General features: G+C 40.7%; 1 protein-coding gene across 2 annotated transcripts in view; it reads left to right on the plus strand.

The window, feature by feature from the left end:
- Positions 1-984: 984 nt before the first annotated feature.
- MTMR7 (myotubularin related protein 7) overlaps positions 985-23564 on the plus strand; it is a 93935-nt gene continuing 71355 nt past the window's right edge. The window contains exon 1 of one of the 2 annotated variants that reach the window (XM_061177592.1): positions 985-1101. In XM_061177592.1, the coding sequence (XP_061033575.1) occupies positions 1078-1101 (24 nt within the window). In that variant the 5' untranslated portion in view covers positions 985-1077. The remainder of the gene's footprint in view (positions 1102-23564) is intronic. The other variant, XM_061177594.1, reaches the window with a different exon arrangement.

Here is a 23564-nt window from a genome sequence, read left to right on the forward strand (position 1 = left end):
TATTGATTAAATAAACATTTATTTGGAAGGTTGCAATGTGCCTACCATGCACTGGACAAAAAGAGATAAAAAAACCAATGTCTTATAGCCAAAGAATTTACAATCCAGGTAAAAGAGAGATGAGTAAGAGCTAGGAAAAAATTGGATAGATATTATTCTAAGAACTATGAACAGTTTTATGAAATAATTAGTTATGGTAAACCTTTACACACAGGTTTGCAAGAAAAAAAGGCGGGGGTGGGTGGCGCGCATTTCTTCCCTTTGGCTTTTCCAAATGGCTTAATACTAACAGTGGCAACAACTACTCTTAATATCATAAATGGAAGAATGATGCTTTATAATGGATGCTTTGTTATCTATATCTTCCAGTTCAGTTAGTGAGAGCTAAGTGAAGATGTCAAATGAGCACCCAATACGATGCCAAGGGAAAGTGTCTCTTCCAAGGGTACAGTCACAGGTTGATGTGAGATGCCTGTCTTACCAGCACTTTCTACGACGCTAACACTGTTGCTATTTCCACCTTCATCCCAAACGCTCTGCCGCCTGTTCTGAAATATACAGACAGGGCCCAACAGGCCACACTGGATCTGGAGTGTTTGTGGCAGCCTTTTTCTTGCCCCACCCTGAAGTCCCACCTATCCTGGGACGCTCTGGAAGGAAGCGCATGGGAGGTGTGGAGCAGCGCTTAGTCCCATCTCTCCTCCAAGAGGCCACACCCAACGCAAGGCCCCCATTGTGTCTCGGGGAACAGTAACCCCACAGTCTTACGCTGGCTGCCCTTCTTCGCAGGAAGCGAGCGGCTCTGGCTCCCGAGACCCCAGCCAGGCAAGGGGCGGGGCGGCGACAGGCGCTGCAGGTGGCAGTGGCGCAGAAAGGCGCGCTCTAGGGCCGCGCGGGCGCCCCGGGCCCCGCACGCCTGCCTCGCGCGGGCGCCGCCGCACCTGAGGGCGGAGCCAAGCCCGAGGCCCGCCCGCTCCTGGGCGCGAAGCCCCTTCCCCGCGTCCCTCCCGCCGCGCTGCAGACGCGCGCAGGTGCGTGAGGCCTCGCCCGGCCGGGACCTGCAGACGCGGGCTCGCCATGGAGCACATCCGCACGCCCAAGGTTGGTGCTACGGCCGCGGGCGGAGGAGGGAGAGCGGGAGCAAGAGGAGGGATGCTTAGCCAGCTGGAGGCCCGGCTTCCCTGTCCGGCGCAGACCGAACTGGCACCGCGAGCGAGCGAGGGAGGAGGCGGCGCCGGAGCCTCTGCCGCTTCGCCGGGAGGCTGGGCTTCTCTTGCTGCCTCACAGGCCTAGCCTTGGCTGCTGCTGGATCTAACCTCTTGTCCTTGGGGATGCTCAGTGGACAGAGGGCTTGACGAGAGGGAACCCTAACTGCCTGTAGAGTAATGGGGCTGCTGGCAGGCTGATAAACGCTCCCTTCTGGTCTAGCACTAGGTTGCTGCTTTAAAAAAATTTTTTTTTTTCTGTTGGCTGTTCTGAGCAGCTGAAAGAGAAACAAGCTTTCCTAATAACAGGTGTAGGGAAACGAGTTACGTGCAGGTGCGTTGAATGCACTCGGGAAGCTTGTTGAATCTAAGGGTTCAGACCTGCCCAACTCGCCCTGCTGCTTCTTGGTCCTCAGGCTATCAGCTGCAGTGGACCTTGCACCGAGCAGATGATCAATGTTCGCTGTAGGCTGAATATTATCAATCCTTCCATCTTCTTGCCTTTTCCAGTGGGTTGCAGCTTATAGATTCGTCCACTGGTCTGTTTTAAACAACACCAGCTCTTGCCAACTCAACAAAAGCGACTGGTCCCAGATCATTTCAGTTAAATAACACTGGAAACGTTGACCCCTGTACCAAACCTTACTATTCATGGTTGTACTAGTAATAAAATTTAGAGCAAAAAAGGTGATCGACATTCCTGATAAAAACCCTAAACTAGTGACAAAACCTATTTCAGGAACCTATTGGCTGTCTTTTGTTACTACCGCTACAGCGCCTTGCGTTTCCGGGATGATCTCCTGTTCAAAATCTAGGTCCTGACAGTGAAGTCAAAGCTGGAACTTAGGAGGCCCCAGGGATTGTATTCATCTCATGGGGCCATTGCTGTGCAGTAAGTCCAGTGAGAAAAATTCATTCCTAAATTCTGGAATGGTTCCTAAGTGCCTCTTTATAAAGGCAGCTTTACAATTGTCTCATGTCAGTGGAAGAATAAAATCTTTTAGTTTGCCACACAATGTGAGTTCCAACAGTAAAGTTAAGTTGTATTGATTTTGCACTATGGAATTGTTGCTTCACAATCGGGAAATTGTAAACTTAGAGGAGAGTGCCATAAACCGCAAGATAGGTGGCTCAGAGCTTTCAGGGTTTAAGTGGTGCTAAATAATTTATTCTGGAATGAGGAATTTAACTCATGAACTCCCTCTGCCCTTGCCAGGGGCATCCTTTCTTTGTCTTGAAGAAGGGGGCTCTTGATGAAAATGATGTCTGATGTGAATGTCAGTAGTGATAGGGTGACATGACACTGAGTGCCTTTCTTCCTATGGAATATGAATTTTGGGAGTAAAGGCCTTTTCTCATCCTTATTCAGACTCATTCTCTACAAAGCCATGTGTGCAAACCTGAACATCAAGCAATATTCTCACTTGTTCTTAAAACCCGTTTTCGTAAACACCCTGTACCATAAATCTTCTATCAGGAAACAGAAAGAAATGGGGGGAAATGGATAATTGTCTGAAATTTCATTGAGTTGAGAGTCATGAACATTTAGGATAATGCAGATGGAAAAAATTAAACACTACAGAGGTTGGGGGGGATCCAGTCCATTTATTCATTCATTTCATTCCACAAGCATTGGAGAACCTTTCCTGTGAGAAGCTCTGTGTTAGGTCCTGGGAGCACCAAGCACCAGGGAGCTCCTGGTCTGGAACGGAGGCAGTTGTAAATCTGGAGAGAGATGTGTACAAGGGACAGTGGGCAGAGAGGGCGATGGATGGAGGATCAGCTCTACCATAAAGGGGGAGGGAAGGCTTCTTAGAAGAGCTGAGTCTTAACACGCAAGGAGGACCAGGAGCATTGGAGATGCTGTCAGGCGGTTGTGTAAATATGATGTATTGTAATAAATCATTACTACCTCAAAGATGCTGAAAACCTTAACAGCGATAAAGATAGAAATGATGACATGACATGATTCCTTGAGGTTAAACAATATCATTTTATTTTACATTTTTAAAACAAAAAATTTTTATTTATCTTTTTTTTTAATATAAATTTATTTATTTATTTATTTATTTTTGGCTGTGTTGAGTCTTCGTTTCTGCGCGAGGGCTTCCTCCAGCTGCGGCGAGTGGGGGCCACTCTTCATCGCGGTGCGCGGGCCTCTCACCGTCGCGGCCTCTCCCGTTGCGGAGCACTGGCTCCAGACGCGCAGGCTCAGCAGTTGTGGCTCACGGGCCCAGCCGCCCCGCGGCACCTGGGATCCTCCCAGACCAGGGCCCGAACCCGTGTGCCCTGCATTGGCAGGCAGACTCCCAACCACTGCGCCACCAGGGAAACCCTATCTTTATTTTTTACTTCCAGTTTTATTGAGATAGAATCGACATACAGCACTGGATAAGTTTAAGGTGTACAGCATAATGATTTGACTTACATACATCGTAAAATGATTGCCACAATAAATTAATGACCATTCATCATCATTTAGATAGAAAATTAAAGAAATAGAAAAAAAATTTTTCTTGTGATGGGAACTCTTAGAATTTATTATCTTAACTTTCATGTATAACATACAGCAGTGTAAATTATATTTATCATGTTATACATTCCATCCCTAGTACTTATTATCTTCTAACTGGAAGTTTGCACCTTTTGACCACCTTCCTCCAGCCTGCCCCCCTGGTAATCACAAATTGGGTCTCTCTTTCTATGAGTTTATTTGTTTGTTTTGAGGTGTAATTGCCCTACATCACTGTGTTAGTTCTTGTTACCCAACATAGTGATTCGATATTTTAAACAATTTCATTTTACATTTTTAAGTGCAATACTAATTTTCACAGTATAAATGAAAAGGGACCGTACTACTTACAGAGCTTGTGTTGTAAAATGTATAATTTTTGATGGTCATATTCATCTTTGTCTTGGGCTTCCATTATATTCTGGGGGGGTGCTGAATAGATAGCTTGTCTTATATTGTACGATTTCATGTCTTAGGTGGCTTGTGAGGGGTATACACTCAAGTTTGAAGTGTATTTACCATGTGGCTGGCAGGGGTTTATTTTAAGAGGAAAGGAAATGCATGTATAATGTACAGTTGTTTTCCTATTACAATGAAGTCATTCATTTATTCTTTGTAAGCTGTGCGATATCCATCACAGCCTCTGTACTCTACTTCAGTCTCTGGAGTGCAGTGTAAGGAGACAGATACCCATGAATAATCTGGATGCTTTGCACATCTTTCTTGCTGGGGGGGGTGTGTGTGTGTGTGTATGTGTAACAGAAGCCTTTAACAGAGCGTATACTAAGCAGGATGTTTCTCTCCTGGAATGGTTCCTGTATAAGAAAAAAAAAAATGTTCCAAGGAGGAGCTAGTTTGCAGTTGGGTTTAAGTTAGGACACCAAGCGTTACCTGTATTGCATCACAGTGAACTTCTTGTTTCTACTTCTCTGTCTGGTTTTCTCTGCCACTCTGAAAACTTGCTGGTAAGAAAAAACCCTGCAAGAAGCTTAGGGATAATTTGGGTTCAAGTGTTACTTAGTTATATATAAAGCCTTCAGGGCTTTTAGAAGTAACTTGAAGTGTTTTGTAGGGTTTGGGTTAGTATCGGATAGATGCTAATGTGTCTAGGAGCCTGGTGAAGTAATCTCTACTTTTTATGCTTTGGTCTTTCTGGAAGACATTTTTTTCCCACACATGTAAATTTGAGTTGTAAAATAGAATATGTGATGACCTCCAAAACTCCAAATAGACCTTGAAAATGCCTTTTGTTCCTTTCCACCCCCATCCCTGGTCTGAGCCGTTACTCTCACAGCCTCCTAACTGGCTCCTCTGTGCTTTTCTCCAATCCCTCCTCCACAGAGGGGGCCTGGGTGATGCTTTTATGACACAAATTGGTCATGTTACTTCCCTGCTGAAATTCTTGGGTGGTTTCCCTTTGTACCCAAGATATAGAGTGAGAATCCCCAGAGTGGCCTGCCTGGACGGACCCATGTTTACTTCTCAGCCTCAATCTGTGACAGTCGTCTTCTTACTCACCACCCTCTGATCACAACTAGCCTTCGTGGGTTTCTCACATGTGACAGGTTCTTTTCTGCCTCAGGACTTCTGCACTGCTGTTCCATCCGGAGGATACTCTTATCCTCGCTCTTCACCTGCCTAAATCTCTCATCTTCATAGTTTCAGATTAAATATAATTTCCTCAGGAAGGTCTTGCCCAATTCTCCATCTAAATCAGGGGTGCCTGTTATTGATATATTCTGTCATGGAACCCATATTTCACCTTATGCCCCTTGTTACATACATGTTTTATATATATGCAAGTGATTATTTGTTTCATGTCAAGCTCCCCTTTTAGACCAGGAGCCCTCTGAAGGTGAGGATCACATCTTGTTCACCCCTGTATCCGCAGCACCTAACATAGTTTCTGGTGCCAAGTAAGCACACAGTAAATAAATTAAGAATTGGATAATAGAAGGAATGAGTAATTCTTAATTTCAGCCCTTCAGTTTTTAATATTTTCTTTAGTAATCCAGGCCTTTTGTGCATTGTACCCATGCTAGGTACCATATTGTCAGTCTTCTAATAGTATTAAGTACTTGTGGATGTCAATATATTTTATAAAATATATAGCATATATATAATGATAAGTATGTTGTCATTATATATTGTTTTAATGAGACAGAATTAAAATAACATAAAATTCACCATTTAGCCATTTTAAAGTGTACATTTCAGTGTTTTTTGGTATATTTATATGTTGTGTACCTCTCACCACTATCTAATTGGGAACATTTTCATCACTCCCAAAGAAACCTAGTACCTATTAGCAGTCAGTCCTCATTCCCTACTCCAGCCCTTGGCAGCCACTAGTCTACTTCCTGTCTCTATTAGATTTGCCTATTCTGGACATTTCATATAGATAAGTAATATAATTTGTGGCCATTTGTGACTTGCTTCATTTAGCATAACCCTTCCTAGGTTCATCCAACTTGTAGTAGGTGTTGGTGCTTCATTCCTTTTTTATTGCAGAATAATATTCCGTTTTGTGGATATACTGCATTCTCTTTATCCTTTCATCAGTGGATGGGCATTTGGGTTATTTCCACTTTTTTGTTTATTATGAATAGCACTGCTATGAACACTCATACACTTGTTTTTTGGGAGAACGTAACTTTCCAGTTCTCTTGGGTATATCTCTAGAAGTGGAATTACTGGGTCATATAGTAACTTTAATTTTTGAGGAAACTATGAGTACATCTTACATATTATACAACTAAATCGTTTTTCTTTATATGTACATCAAATAAACTAGAATGATTTATGTAGTATTCAGAACCTAGGCACTTTGGGACTAATTGTTTAAATGGGTGAAGAGATAGGTTTACATCAAAAGGGAGTATAGATTTTTATTGTTATACATTTAAACAATTTCTTAGAAAAACAACCTAATGAGATGAAGTTATATTTACATCACTCCAAATTCACTTCTAATTTGTGATAATATGCCCTTTTTATATAGTTGAAAATAGCATGCTTTATCTCTCTTATTGAATTTTTTGCCCACCATTATTTTGTATATATATTTTATATTCAGATGTCATCTCCCTATTTATTGTTTTAATGATTGCATATTATTCATTTGAGTAGGGTTTGCTTAAACTGTATCCACTCATAGGGATGTGGGTTTTGTACCCCTAGGAAAATACCTGGTACAGTTTTCTTTTTTTTTTTAAGGGAACACTATTTATTTATTTATTTATTTTGGCTGTGTTGGGTCTTCGTTTCTGTGCGAGGGCTTTCTCTAGTTGTGGCAAGCGGGGGCCACTCTTCATCGCGGTGCACTGGCCTCTCACTGTCACGGCCTCTCTTGTTGCGGAGCACAGGCTCCAGACGTGCAGGCTCAGTAGTTGTGGCTCACGGGCCCAGTTGCTCCGTGGCATGTGGGATCTTCCCAGACCAGGGCTCGAACCCGTGTCCCCTGCATTGGCAGGCGGATTCTCAACCACTGCGCCACCAGGGAAGCCCCCCAGTTTTCTTAATTTATTATCGCCCAGAGTGGAATGATGAGAGTAGGAACAGTCTTTATAAGGATTCTCATTACGTGGTATCTTTCAGTATTGGAAAGCTTCTTTATGGTCCAGGGCTTATAAAAACTCTTTATAGTCCCAGCGAGCAGAAATGAAGGGACTGCGGAGGAGAAGGTCTTGGCTCCATATAGAGAAGTTCTTTACCACAATTACACCTGTTATAGAAAAGAAATTAGTTTCTCTCTTGAAGGATTACAGGTGTCTTAAGCAGAGTCTGGATGACTCTTGTTAGCAAAGACATGAAGGTGTTTCAGGCATCTGAGGGGAGAATAGACTAGAATCCTGTTTGAATTTCCTCTGAGCCCAGTGCCCAGCTAGCCCGAGCTCCCTACTTCTGACGCTGAGAACTTGGCTGTGTCCCTTGGCAATCCACGATGACCATGGACAGCTCTAGCCATTAGGAAGTTTTCCTTATATTGAGTCAAAATCTGGCTCCCTGTAGTTTTTAGTGATTGTGTCTAGCTCTGTCCCCTGGGATGTTCCCCAATACATCAACCCTCCTTCCAGGAAACGGCCCTTCGAGGATTTCCTAGGATGCCACCACCTCCGTAACCCTTCCCTCTCACCTAAGTAGCTGGCTTAGCACTGCTTTTCTGGCAACCAACCAGTGGCTTGGTTTTAAGTCCCTTTATATCCTGGTTACTTTACTCAATGAGTTAAAAAAAAAAATGATTACTTTAGGTTTTGTTGAACTGGGAGAGAGTAAAGTTTGCTAACTATTTTTTAAATTTAAATATCATCGAGCCACAGCTCAGTGGCCTTCTGGTGAGCTGACTGTGGAAGAGAGCCCTGAAGTGGCCTCCACACGTTGAGCTGTGAAGTCGTCTCCCCTGCCTTTTCCTTGAACAGTAGTATCTTACGCTTAGCTTTGTTGAGTGTTTTCTCATTGGATTTAGCTTCTTGCTTAATCCCTAGCACTGATACACATCTGCTGTTCCTCTCGGTCGGGTACCATCCAGTATTTAACAGCCTTGCCCTCTGTTATTACCTCATCCATGATCTTATCCAGGGAAGAAACTAAATTAGGCAGATGTGACTTCTTAGTAGCTTAAGTGTGCCCTTATGTCTCAGGTTCTCCATCCTGATAACAGATAACACTAGTTCCCTCAGCTTGGTGCCATTTACCGTTTGATAAACTTGGCTTCCATCACCTCTCCAAATAGCTCATCAAAGAAAAACCGGAAGTAGTCTGCGAATGACTGAGTGAATCCTTCTGCTGATTGATAGTTTCCTTTTCTAGGTTCATACAAAATTCCATTAAAGAAGCCGTTTTAGAATCTTGCCTAGATTTAATGTCAAACTCACCAGCTTATAATTCAAAATTCCGTACCCCCATTTGAAAATAGTGATGTCATTTGCAAGACCTCTTTGTGATAGAGATCAATAGAGTCATGAGAAGATTGGCTTTCTCTGTGTCATTCACTGTCATTATACCATCGGCACTAAGTGTTATCTCTTTCATCTTTACTTTAAAAAGTATACATTTTCAGGTTATAAAAGTGTATTTACTTTTGATTCCTTAATAGGAAAAATATGGAAATTAATCACTGTTAATATGTGAGTATATTTCCTTCTGATATTTTTTTTCTTTGCATGAATACTCACACTTTTTATTTGCTTGTTTAGAAATTTAGGATCACCCAATTCAATTTTGTAGTATGCTTCTTTTCATTTACCTTATTGTGGTCTTTGAAAACATGCTTTTAGAAGACTATGTGATTTTTTTTATCCTATGGAAATATCATTATCACATTAACCATTTCCCCATAAGGCTGTTCCAATAATATAATGAAGAATATCTTATTAATTAATTATTATTTGCATATAGGCTAGAGCCCTAGATGGAATTACTGTGTCATGGAAGATGAACAATTTTATGGTTGATATATGTTGCCTAATGACTTTCCAAAAATATTATATCAATTTTCAGAAATAGGGCATAGTGTCTTTCTCACTGTACCATTGCTTAATTTTTTAAAAAATATTTGTTAAAGGGGGAATAGCACTGCAATATTTCATGGTACATTTTTTTTTTACTTCTAGTGAGGTTGAAGCATTTTCAAAAATATGTTTATTGACTATTTTATTACTTTTCTCAATTATCTATTTATATCTTTCTCCATTTCAATAATTGTTGTTTTTGTGTGTGTGTATAGTATGTATATATATTTGTATATATATTTAACTGCCAGACTGTTTTCTGGAAGTGACTGCACCATTTTAAGATCCTACCAACAATGTGTGAAGGTTCCAGTTTTTTCGTATCCCTGCCAACATTTGTTATTGTCTGTCTCTTTTATTCATCCTAGCGGGTGTGAAGTGGTATTGATCATGGTTTTGGTTTGCATTTCCCTAATGACTAATTATGTTGAGCATCTTTTCATATGCTTAATGACCATTTGTATATTTTCTTTGGAGAGCTCTCTATTCAGATCCTTTGTTCATTTTTTAATTGGGTTATTTGTCTTTTTTAATTATCGAGTTGCAAAAGTTCTTCATATATTATGGATATAAGTCCCTAATCAGATATATGACTTGCAAATGTCTTCTCCCGTTCTGTCAGTATTTTTTTTCCACTGTCTTCATGGTGTCCTTTGAAACACAGAAGTTTTGAATTTTGATGAAGTCCATCTTACCCAGTTTTTCTTTTGTCACTTGTGTTTTTGATGTCTTGAACCCGCGTCCCCTGCATTGGCAGGCAGACTCTCAACCACTGCGCCACCAGGGACGCCTATATCCATGTGTATTTTTTTAAAAGCCCTTTTTTTCTGATTAAAAAGGTAATACATTACAGAAAATTTAGTTCAAAAAAGCAGAAAGAAAATAAAAGCCATGCATAATCTCAGTACCCAAGAAGAACTGCTGTTAACTTTGTATATTGTGAGCCCTTTTCTTTATATAAAAATGGAAAAGTGATATAAAACAAAATTACATTTGTTTTCCCTCTCTCTCTTTCTGTCTCTCTGTGCCTGTGTGTGTGTGTAATTTGGGGGGTGAGAGTCTGTGTTTTGTATGTCATAGTATACCATAAATATTTTTCTCACTTTATTAAACATTCTTCTGAAAAGTGATTTGTTGTAACTACATGGCCTCACATTGTGTGTATGCATTATAAGTTATTTAGTGTTGGGAGGCAGTTAATTCTCCGTGGGTTGTAAACATTTCTGTTCTTTTGTTCTGAAATTATCTTTTCAAGGGTGATTTTATAGTGAACAGCCTTGGAAGAGAGAAATAGTTTTTCCCTTGGGCAAAGGGCAGATTTGTTTGCTGTCCGGGTAATAAAGACAACATTTTCCTCGGGGCCAAAGGTTGGTCAGCGTTGCTAGCAGCCCTCTTATAAGATTGGCGTGTATGATGCTCTAAGCTCCGAGTTTCCTCATCTGGGACACAGAGCTGCTCTGAGTGCAGCATCCACTGGGCTGCTGTTTCCCCTCAGACTGGGGAGGTAGGGAGGGGTGGGTGCAGGCACCTGATGCAGACATGGAGCTCCTGCTTCCTGGTGTGCAGAGAGTAATGAAGTCCTTTGTTTCTGACCCAGGAGTCTTGTGTCTTCCCTCAGCAACCATGAAACTGCGGCAGGCTAACTTGTTAGGTTGCAAGCAGACTAAAATTTCAGACATTTTACAGCTTTTAACCAAGTTTATTATCACTTACTATTTGATATTTAATTTTCTTCCATTTTGTCACTAGAACAAATAACTGTGATAAACATCAGTGAATTTAAATTGTTGGGCAGATCTCTCTGTTGCCTCAGATTAAATTTCTAAAGTGTGTTTTTGGGTTCCATTTCTATATATATCTTAAAGATTTTTGATATCTTCTGCTAGATTTTCCTCTAGAGTTGTGTCTGCTTTACCAGTGTAGCAGAGGAACTTTTTTCCTTTATTCTTATGCGGATGATATGTGAAGTGTGGTTTCTCATTAATTTATATACTATAGCTTTGCTTATTGGTGAGATTGAATATACTTTTGGTGGCTGTTTGTAACAGTAGCAATATAATAATAGTACTGGTGAAAGAAAATCCTTCAGTAGCACTTGCTGTGTGCTAGGCACTCAATTCATTAGTCCTTGAAATAACTCTATTAGACGTAAGTATTATTATTATCCCCATTTTACAAATGAGGAAATGGAGGTGAAATAACTTACAAGGGGCAGAGTGAGGTTGCAGAACCAGACAGTATAGCTGCAGAGTTTGTTTTCTCAGCAGCTACGCTATCTTGTGTTTGGATGTTGAGAGTGGGAGAGAATGTGGTCTGGGTTCTCACTCCGGTCCGGCTTTACACTCCCAGGGCGAGGCCTTCTGCAGCCCTGCTCACATTCTTGCCTTGAGGCTGCCTCTGGATTATTAAACATGCCCCTTGTTTTTTCTTATTATTGCAGTTTGGTTTTATCGAAAGAACCAAGGTCAGCATTTTGTTTTGATTTAAGACAGATTATTGCCCAATTGTTAAAGTCTCTTCCGTTGCCCAATATTTGACAATATTGGGGAGGTAGTCTGTGTAATCAAATACACTGTCTCACTTCAAAAGCAAGGCTGATAAGTTCGTTACAGTGAAACACGCCACTAGCGTGTAATGGCGGCAGTTACATTTTCTTTAGTTTTCCGAGTTGTGGTTAAGCAGGAGTTTTTTAAGCATTCCTCAAAACCACCTGCATTTCTTGAAATCCTCACGTCTAGTAGGTTTAGCAAAAGTTTAGATGAAGTCTGGTTGTTTGGGTGCGAGTTGGGTGTGGGTACAGAACACATGGTGTGTCATAGACCTTAAGAATCCCTATTCATTCTATAGTGTGTAAATGCAGGTAGCTGCCAGGTAGCTTTCTAATTAGGGGATATACACTCTGTGTGTGTGTGTGTGTGTGTGTGTGTGTGTGTGTGATGGAGAAAATTCTATGAAGAAAAATAGCAAAATACAAGGAGAGGGATGTTGGTGGGAGTGAGTTAGGGTGGTTATCTGATATATGCTTCATAATACAGCCTTCCTGATAAAATGACATTTGAGCAGAGACCTAGAAGTGAGGGAGCAAGGCATCCGCTCACCTAAGGACAGCAGAGGGTCTGGAAGTAGGAGTGTGCTTGGAGTCTTCAAGGAGGAGCAGGAAGACAGGGTGGGTGAGGGGCAGGGATGGGGCAGTTGTGGGCAATGAGCTTTGAGGGGGAGCAGGGACAGAGAATGTGCGGACTTTCACTCTGGCTGTGAGGAGATCCACAGGAGGGATCCGAGCTCGGACTTACATTTAGCAGGCTCTTGGGCAAAAATAAACTGGGTGGAGGTAGGGGGGTAGGCAAAGCTGGAAAGAGGGGGTAGTGGGTAGCAGTGGAAGTGGAAATAAACAGTATATTTACAAGTAGAGTGCTAAGGATTTACTGACAGAATAGAGATGAGAGGAGAGAAAAAGAGGAGTTAAGGACAGCGCCAAGGTTGTTTGCCCCCCGCCCTGGAAGGGTGGATTGCTGAGACAGGAACAGCTACAGGAGGGGAAGATGGGAAGTGAGGTGAGAGGGAACCCGGGCCTCAGTTTTGGACACACTGTGTTTGAGATGCCTGTTAGACATACAAGCGATTTCCTTAATAGGATCAAGGAACCCCCTTAAGGAACTACAGAATGGCAATACAAGAGTGGCATACTTTTATAATAGGACTGTTTCTTTTTTCTTTTTTATCACTTTATAAAGGTCTCAAATCCTTTTGAAAATAGTCTGATGTAAATAAATTCAGTCAATAAATACATATTCTGGAAAATTTTCTCATAAGCCATATGCTTGTATGTTAGGTCAGAGTTCCGTATGGATCTCGTTGTTTTTAAGGAGTAATTAACACTGAATTATTTTCAGTTGAATATTGAATTTTCTATCTTGTACATAAATAATATATTTACTCCCAATAGTTTAATTTTTGTTCTTTTCCACCTTCGCCTATCATTTATCAAGATGGACAGTAAACAAATACATTTCCCAGCATGAGAGCAGTATAATATTTAAAAGTATGCTAGATTGTTCCTTTGTAATATGAAAGATTCTGCTTTGCTCTCTCTGGTTTCATCTGTTTTCAGAAAGCAAACTAATACGCTTATAACTCAACAATAACAAAAAAATCAAGGAGCTCAATTAAAAACTGGGCAAAGGACTTGAGTAGACATTTCTCCAAAGAAGATATGCAAATGAAAGCATATGAAAAGATGTCCAACATCACTAGCTATTAGGGAAATGCAAATCAAAACCACTCTGGACTACCACTTCATACCCATTAGGATAGCTATTGTTAAAAAATAAATAAATAAATAAAAATAACAAGTGTTTGCAAGGATGTAGAGAAGTTGGAACTCTCGGTTGTGGCTGGTGGGAATGTTAAATGGTGCAGCTGCTATGCAAAACAGTTTGGCAGTCCCTCAGTGACTTAAACATAGAATTACTGCATGATCTAGCAATTCTGCTCCTAGATACATGCCCAAAAGTATTAAAAATGGGGACACAAACAGATACTTGTATTCCTGTGTTCATAACTGCATTATTCACAATAGACAAAGAATGGCAACAATCCGAGTGTCCAGCAATAGAAGAATGGATAAACAAAGTGTGGTATATACATATAATGGAATATTATGTAGCCATTAAAAGCAACAAAGTTCTGATATATACCACACCACGCATGAACCCTTGAGACATTTTGCTGAGTGAAATAAGTCAGACAAAAAGCTTCAAATATTGGGTGATTCCACTTTTATGAGATATCTAGAATGGGCAACTTCTTAGAGACAGAGGTAGAATAAAGGTTAACAGGGGCTAGGGTAAGGGAAAATGAAACTTATTACTTAATAGATGTAAAGTTTCCATTTCAAGTGATGAAAAAGTTTGGGGATAATGGTGGTGGTTACACAACACTTTGAATGTACTTAATACCACTGAATTGTACACTTTAAAATGGTTAAAATGGTAAATTTTATGTTATGTGTATTTTGCCACAATAAAAAAAAAAAACCAAGCAAAAACATTCCCGAACACATAACCAGTGCTGAATAAATAGTGAGTGAATTTGTTGAATGAATGAATGAATTCCAGCTATGCTTAATTTGACAAATGAACATCAGCTGTTAGCATGGTAATGGGCGGATGACAGTGTGGCTCTGAAGTCAAGTGACCACAGTTTAAATTCTTACTCTGCCAATTCCTTATTAGGTATATGATTTTTTTAACTTTTGGCATAATTTTTAAAAATGAGAAGTAATTCACATAACCGTAAACATCACACTTTTAAAGCGTACAATTCAGTAGTTTTTGTTATATTCACAGTGTTGTGTAACCATCATTACTGTCTATCTAATTTCAGAACATTTTCATCACCCCCAAGAGAAACTTCATACCCATTATGAATACCCAGCTTCATACCCATCAATTCCAGTTTCTCTCTCCCCACACTCCTGCAAACACTAATGTACTTTTTCTTTCTACAGATTTGCCTATTCTGGACATTGTATATAAATGGAATGTTACAGTATATAGTCCATTATGACTGGCTTCTTTCACTTAGCATAACATTTTCAAGATTCATCCATAGTGTAGCCTGTATCAGTATGTCATTCCTTTTTATTGCTGAATAATATTCCATTGTGTATATTCACCCACATTTATTTATCCATTCATCAGTTGATAAATATTTGGGTTGTTTCCACTTTTTGTTTATTATGAATAATGCTGCTATGAACACTTATATACAAGTTTTTTGTGTATGTTTTCAATTCTCTTTGGTATATACCTAGGACTAGAATTATTGGGTCACATGGTAACTATATGTTTAATCTTTTGAGACTGTTTTCCAGAGAGGCTGCACCATTTTATAGTCCCAACAGCATTGTGTGAGGGTTCCAGTTTCTCTGCATCCTCACCAGCACTTGTTATTGTCTGTCTTTTTGATTATAACTATCCTAGTGGGTGTGAAATGGTCTCATATTGTTGTTTGATTTGCATTTCCTTGATGGCTAATGATGTTGAGCATCTTTTTATGCGCTTATTGGCTATTTGTGTATCTTCCTTGGAGCGATATCTATTCAAATTCTTTCCTTTTTTAATAACTTTTTTTTTTTTTTGGTGCAGTTTTAGGTTCACAGCAATATTGAGCAGAAAGTACAGAGATTTTTCGTATACCCCTCCCCCACCCATGCATAGCCTCCCCCATAATCAGTATCCCTCTTGTTATAATTGATAAACCTAAATTGACACATCATTATCATCCAAAGCCCGTAGGTTATTAGGGTTCAGTCTTGGTGTTGTACATTCTATGGGTTTGCACAGATTTATAATGACATGTATCCCTCAATGTAGTATCATCCAGAGTAGCTTCACTGCCCTAAAAATCCTCTGTGTCCCACCTATCTGTCCCTCCCTTCCCAACCCTTGGCCAGCTCTGTTATTTTTGTGTCTCCATAATTTTATCTTTTTCAGAATGTCATATGGTTGAAATTATACATTAGGTAGCCTTTTCAGATTGTCTTCTTTCACTTAAAATGTGCGTTTAAGTTTCCTCCATATCTTTTCATGGCTTGATAGCTCATTTCTCTTTAGCGCTGAATAATATGCCATTGTGTGGATGTATCAGAGTTTATTCACTCACTTACTGAAGGACATCTTAGTTGCTTCCAAGTTTTGGCAATTAGGAATAAAGCTGTTATAGACACTTGTGTACAGGTTTTCAGCTCCTTTGAATAAATCCCAAAGAAAGTAATTGCTGGATTACATACTAAGAGTGTGTTTAGTTTTGTAAGAAGCTGCCACACTTACTTCCAAAGTGACTGTACCATTTTGTACTCCCACCAGCAATGAATGAGAGAGTTCCAGTTGCTTCACATCCTTGTCAGCATTTGGTGTTGTCAGTGTTTGGATTTTGGCTGTTCTTGTCAGTGTGTAGTGGTAACTCATTGTTGTTTTAATTTGCATTTCCCTGATGACACATGATATAGAGCATGTGCTTATTTTGCCATCTGTATGTTTTTGGTGAGGTGTCTGTTAAGGTCTTTGGCTCATTTTTTAATCGAGTTGTTTTTATCAGAAATGTCTTTTGCAAATGTTTTCTCCCAATCTGTGGCTTGTCTTTTCATTTTTTTGACTGTGTTTTACAAAGCAGAAGTTTTTAATTTTAATTAAGTCTAGCTAATCAGTTCTTTCTTTTGTAGATCACGCTTTTGCTGTTGTATTTAAAAAGTCATTGCCAAACCCATGATCATCAAGATTTTCTTCTGTGTTATATTATAGGCCTTTGTTCATTTTTAATTGTGCCATCTGTAAGGGACCTCCTTCGTGGTCCAGTGGTTAAGACTCCGCACTTCCACTGCAGGGGGCATGGGTTCGATCCCTGGCTGGGGAGCTAAGATCCTGCATGCCTGGTGCCTTGTGGCCAAAAAAAAAAGCATACGTGCTATCTATATTTTTATTGTTGAGTTGTAAGTCTTTGTATATTCTGAATACCAGATCTTTCTCAAATATATGACTTGCAGATATTTGCTTCCATTCTGTGGGTCTTTTTTTCATTTTCTTGTTGTTCTTAGAAGCACAAAAGTTTTTAACTGTGATGAAGTCCAATTTATCTGTTTTTTCTTTGGTTGCTTATACATTAGGTGCTATATCTAAGAAACCATCGCCTAATCCAAGATCACAAAGATTTTCGCTGTGTAGGTCTTTGATCCATTTTGAGTTAATTTTTGTATATGGTGTGAGATAGTGGTCTGCATTCATTCTTTTGCATATCGGATTCCAGTTGTCCCAGCATCCTTTATTGAAGGACTTATCTTATACCCTTTAATTATCTCCACAACCTTGTGGAAAATTCACTATAGTTGCACGGACCATAGATGCCTGGGTTTCTTACTGGCCTCTCAGTTCTATTCCTTTGATCTCCATATTTATCCGTAATTAGTACCACACAATCTTGATTACTGTAGCAACGTATGTGATCTTGAATGAGTCACTTGAGGTCTCCCAAAGCCTTGATTTTCTCATCTGTAACTCATTAGGAGACTAAACGAGAGAATACATTTAAAACACTTAATAATGTGACATTTAGTAAACTTTAGCTGTTTTTCTTAATTTTATTATCATCATCATTGCAAAAGGAGGTGGTCACCGGTTTGTATGCTGGAAGAACTTCTATGAAATTTGAGAATAAAAATTTTTTTCTTTATCCAAACATTTCATTTGGTTTACTCATCCACTTCCTCACGTTACAGTGGGGTTGACTAGTTTTTCCTCTGAAGGCACTCTACAAAGAGTCCCTTCCTGTCACGCAACTCTAATTCACACCCATACTTGAGAGCATATTTTTCTTTTATAAAAAGTTAATTTCATCAAACGCGTGAATTTTAGGTAAGGTGTCAAGTTTTGCTCAGGAAACCTCTGTCATGGCCTCCCTTCCCTGGAGAAGAAGCCTCAGTGACATCATCCAGTATTCCAGAGGGAGAGTCTTTTTGGAGTGGATGTGTTGGGAAGAAACTGAGAAAACACTCTGATTTTTTTTTTTTTTTCTCTTTTAGTGGATGAAAGTAACATGGTAACATTGGTGTCTGCATTAAAGCTTTCAAAAGGGATACCATTAAGACATTATATACCTTGAAATATTTGAATGCTTGTGAGGAATGATCAAGACATGAACGTGTAACCTCCTACATATGTCCACTTTGGACATTTATTTATTTGTTCGTGAATTTCAACATTTCTCACTTGAACTCACATTATTGACTGATTTGGTTTAGTTATCACTTCTGTCATATCTCCACAGGCACACAGTGTCTGGAATGCTTGTTTTCACAGAACAGATGTGCATGTATTTTCTCATCCTTATTTAAAGTTTATTTTTATTGGTTTTTCCATTCTGAACGGGACAAGCTGTGAAGTATGCATGAAATTAAACCTCTTGACCACACACCCAGGGTTCCGTGACTCTGTCCCGTGTGATGGTTCCGTTTTGTATTCTTCTGTTGCACTCAGAGGGAGGCCGAGAAGCTCATTTTGTACCATATTTCTTAGGCCAGGAGCAGTGTAAACTATTTTCTTCTGGTGCCCTTTCCCCTGGTGGACAGCTAGTGGACAGCTAGTTGAAGCCTTTGGGAGTAAAGTACTTCCCAGGACATAGGCCCAACCCTTCCTCCCTCAGCCATTTAAAACAGTTTAAAAATAACCCCACTTAATGTTTTGTGGCAGGCTGTGACAACTTTATAAAAATTGTGTGTTTACTTTTCTCCTCTTTTTCTGTATTGAAACACTGTTTATCACAGATTCCCGGAGAAAGAAGTTTACTGCCAAGCTCTGAAAGAAAGTTTCATTCCTCAGGGCATGTAGCAAAGCACAGATTATTTGGAATGGTCAAGGTGGAGTTGACTTCCACATGGAAGTGAGCGGCTCAGCCTGCATGAGTAGTGGTGGTTTACCAAAGGGGTTCTGCCTTCTTGAGCTAAGCGGATCGATTCAAAGACCCTCTTCATGCGTGTATTCTTTCACTTGGACCTTCAGCAGCTCTTCCTTGAGTGCTTTCTGTAGGCCAGGTGCTGCTGTAGGCCTTGGAGATCCATCCAGTGGTGAACAAGACAGGCTCCCTAGTGGAACCTGTAATGCAACTTACGTTGTAGGGAAGAATCAAGCAAACAAAAAATATTCCAATATTGCAATATAGATATAATCACGGTAAGCCAAGACCTTGGAAAATCGTCCACTTTTAGAAGGTTTATCTGCCAAATCCTGCTACCTTTCTTCCCCTGTAAACCTTCCAGTGTGGGCTTCTCAGCCCACTCAGAGTGAAAGGCAGTGTCCTAGCATCCTCTTGGAAGGCCTGACAGATGGCCCTGGCTGCCTGTGGCAACTCGTCCCCACTGTACACCAACTCTGGTCCAGACGTCCCACCTCTTTATAGCCCCTTGAATTATTCAAAGATCTTCCTGCTCAAGGTCTTGCAGTGGTTCCTTTTGCCCGCAATGCTGTTTTCCCAGATTTCCTTGTGGCCGGCTCTCTCACTTCCTTTGGTCTCTACTGAAATGTCCAATCATTTTATAAGAGAGGAAGTCCCTGGACATGCTGATGCCCCTCCCCACCCAACTGCTTATCTTGCTTCCATTTCCTCCCTAGCACCTTCTGGCATGCATATATGTTTGTTTGTTTGCTTTGCTTGCTTATTTGTCATTGCCTGTTTCCTTGCCCCCCCGAACAATGCAAGCTCCCTGTGGGCAGTGACTTTGTCTTGTCCACCGCTGTAGCCGCAGCATCCAGAACACTCTGTGCCTGGCACAGAGTAAAGGTGCATGGTGAAGATTCCTTGAATGAATGAATCAAGGAAATGGTTTAATGTGACTGGGTCCAAGCTTCACTATCTTTCAACAGCCTTCTTTCTTCTTCTTTTTTTTTTTTTTTTTGAAAAAATTTTTAATTGAGGAGTAAGAGACATATAGCAGTATTATTAGTTTCAGGTATACAACATAGCGATTCAATATTTGTATACATTGTAAAATGATCACAATAAGTCTAGCTAACATGTCATTTTTTTTTTATAAAGTGTTGCACTTTTTTTTTTTTTAATTTTTACACTTTATTTATTTATTTTTGGCTGTGTTGGGTCTTCGTTTCTGTGCGAGGGCTTTCTCTAGTTGCGGCGAGCGGGGGCCTCTCTTCATCGCGGTGCGCGGGCCTCTCACTGTCGCGGCCTCTCTTGTTGTGGAGCACAAGCTCCAAACGCGCAGGCTCAGTACTTGTGGCTCACGGGCCTAGCTGCTCTGCGGCATGTGGGATCTTCCCAGACCAGGGCACGAACCCGTGTCCCCTGCATTGGCAGGCAGATTCTCAACCACTGCGCCACCAGGGAAGCCCCAACATCTGTCTTATTTTTTAACACAATTAAGCCAGTGTTCCCTGGTAGTCTAGTGGTTGGGATTCGGTGCGCTCACATTCATGCTAATACTTTATTAATTCAAAAGTACTTTACAAGAAAATACAAATATGGCTTCCAAAAAAATGTTATACCTGGATTTAGTACCAAGTTCACAGATTTTCGTTTTGCAAGGACTATCAGGCTCTAAAAAGTGAAGCAACATTGTAACCAAAACTTTAACCCCAAGGATTCTCGCAAAACATTACAAATGACAGCACGAAAAAAATCTTGCATAGTAACTCCAAATTTAGTTCTACAGTGTACCCAGAAACTGGCAAGACATGGTGTCTTGCACAGTCTCAACTTTTCAAATAAAGAATGTTACAAAGAGCTATATAATCACAGCAATCACATAAAGAGTTTATGACCTAAAGCAAAATGACCTAAAGTTTCTTGAAACTTGTCAGCTTCTATACCACCTGGGTAACATCTTCCCAGTGTGAAGACTAGTTTTTTTTTGTTTTTTTGTTTTTTTAAAAATCTCTAATCTAGTTTAATGGTACAGCTTTTGTTTTTACCTGCTGGCTTGTGTTCACAGCAGCTTTTGAAGACTGCTTGTTCAACCATAGCTGCATCCTATACCCCAGCTATGGCGAAAAAGGTAAAACCTCTTAGTCCCATGGCACTTAGTTGTTTTTTTTTTTTTAAGAAATTGCATTACTCCATTTTAATTAATTAATTTTTTAATTTATTTATGGCTGTGTTGGGTCTTCGTTTCTGTGCGAGGGCTTTCTCCAGCGGCAAGCGGGGCCACTCTTCATCGCGGTGCGCGGGCCTCTCACTACTGCGGCCTCTCTTGTTGGGGAACACAGGCTCTAGACGCGCAGGCTCAGTAGTTGTGGCTCACGGGCCTAGTTGCTCCGCGGCATGTGGGATCTTCCCAGACCAGGGCTCGAACCCGTGTCCCCTGCATTGACAGGTGGATTCTTAACCACTGTGCCACCAGGGAAGCCCGGCACTTAGTTTTAGTTTTCACCTTTGCAGATGAAGTTTGGTGTTTGTTTTGTTTTGTTTTTTTGTTTGTCTTTATTCCTTGTTTCTTGTCCTTGCAACATCTTCCATCACTGAATATTACTTACCTTGTCTGAAAATTCAAGTTCAATAATAGAGCATTCCTGGTTAATCATACCTGAATCTACCTATAAGCCCTCACATACTTTGTTTTTACCATAGTGCTGTTAACTTTCAGTCACTGGACATGCGTGTGCTAAGCATTAGGGCACAAAGATGAAAAACACATAGTGTGCCCGTCCTCAAGGAGCCTCTCATCGAGGGGTTGCAGTGTTGCTCTGATGTCATTATAATGGTCCATCATTTCAGGATGCCGGTAAGCCAAGGACTGCATCTCCTTTTTCCTTCTTCCCACAGTTCTAATGTAAGTGTGGGCCTGCATTGTTCATGGTGTTGCGGGGAATATTGGAAATAAAAGAACCTTCCTTGAGAATATGCATTCTGGGAAACAATTAGAATGGTTCAGTAAAAATAGCATGTAATAAGGCAGTGTAGAATAAATGGGAAATAAATAGTATTGACCAGAAGTGCCACAGCAATTCAAATAGTATTGACCAGAAGTGCCACAGCAATTCCCAGTCACAGAGAGGATGATCTCTGTGGACTGAGATGGTCACAGAGAGGCAGTATTGAGGAGGCGGGTCTTGGGTATTAGGCTGGAGGGGACACGCTGTGCTGGATGAGTGGTGTCCTCATGCTCCTGGGGACCTCAGAGCTCTATGTGACAGGGCAGTTGTGCAGTCTTTCTAATTGGGCCTCAGAAGAGGCTTCCACATCTTTGTGTCTGCACGGCATTCTGGTGTAAACTCACTTCCCAGAATGGGAATGATGGGCTCCCAAGGGGTGTCCTGTAAGATGAGAAAGGGGAAAATGTGGTGCCGATTATAGAGTTTGTCCTTGGGGGCTCGGAGCCCGGGGTGAGGCATGGGAATGTGTAAATGGGCTGGACACTGGCCTTGCCCGCGTGGACAGGCTGTACCCCTTCGCCCTCTGGCACCGATACTTGCCAGGAGATGGTGGGAGGGGCAGGGGTGTATACCACTCGGTTCTCTCTGTGCCCAGGCTGTCTCCTCTCTTTGGACCAACAATGAGTTCCATTTGGCACAATTTGCCCTTGGCAAACTAGTTTTCCATAGTTTCCAAAGAGCTATATAAGTAGACGGTTTAGTCCTTTGCTAGCGGTGCCTTTGTCAAAAATATGTCAACTTCAGAAGCGTTTTAGAATTTTAGAAATATTTTTAGAGGAAAATCATCATTATAAAATAAGCCTTTGCTTTCTATATTGCTTCCTAGCTAGGTCTTATTCTCCCAATATTATTTTATTTTTCAAAATGACTATTGTTTTTAAGCTAGCTATCTTTAATAGGTTGTTCCATAGGTTTATTCTTTGAGTCACAATGGGCCCAGCATCTGTTCTTCATTTATTTTCCTCTTAATCTCTTTCTTCCTCTTTTTCTCTTATTTATGCTTGTTGAAAATGGTATTTTTGGTTGAGGTTATTTTAAGGTGGTGTTGAAATAAATCCTGAGACTGTCCTCTTGTTCAACAGTGCATGTTCTTTTAAGCCTACACATCCAGGGTCATCCTACCAAAATAAATTATATGGGCCCTGTGCAAATCTCTCAAGTGCCTGACTTTATTTATGAGCTTGGCTGCTGGCATAACGCTTATAGTTTCCCCTGAGCAAAAATGGGCTCCCTTTTCTTTTCTCTGTCTTTTCCAAGAATTGCTAGCAATCTCATTTCTTAAGTAGCTATAGGTCTGTGTCACTTACTATTTTAGCTTTATTATCCCCCTCAGAGAATTTTTAAAATTTAGTTGAATGTCAGTCAAATCAACTGTTTTATTTATTTATTTGTTTATTTATTTATCTTTGGCTGCACTGGGTCTTCGTTGCTGTGCGCGGGCTTTCTCTAGTTGTGGCGAGTGGGGGCTGCTCTTCGTTGCGGTGCATGGGCTCTAGGTGCACGGGCTTCAGTAATTGTGGCACGTGGGCTCAGTAGTTGTGGCTTGCAGCCTCAAGAGCGCAGGCTCAGTAGTTGTGGCGCAAGGTGCTTAGTTGCTTCATGGCATGTGGGATCTTCCCGGACCAGGGCTTGAACCCGTGTCCCCCTGCATTGGCAGGCGGATTCTTAACCACTGCGCCACCAGGGAAGTCCCAAATCAACTGTTTTAACAATTGTATAGGTAGATGGAACTCAACATTGTGCCCATTTATAGGCATTCAGGGCTATCTGAAATCATCAAGAGATTTCCTTTACCTTGGCTTAAGCTGGATAAAAATATTCTTTTCTTTTTATTTTTTTAAAACAAAAAAATTTTTTAATTTTGGCCGTGTTCCCCAAACAGAGATCGAACCTGGCCATG

This window comes from Eubalaena glacialis, chromosome 20 (genome assembly GCF_028564815.1).
Source record: "Eubalaena glacialis isolate mEubGla1 chromosome 20, mEubGla1.1.hap2.+ XY, whole genome shotgun sequence".
In the NCBI taxonomy this organism is placed as follows: Eukaryota; Metazoa; Chordata; class Mammalia; order Artiodactyla; family Balaenidae; genus Eubalaena; species Eubalaena glacialis.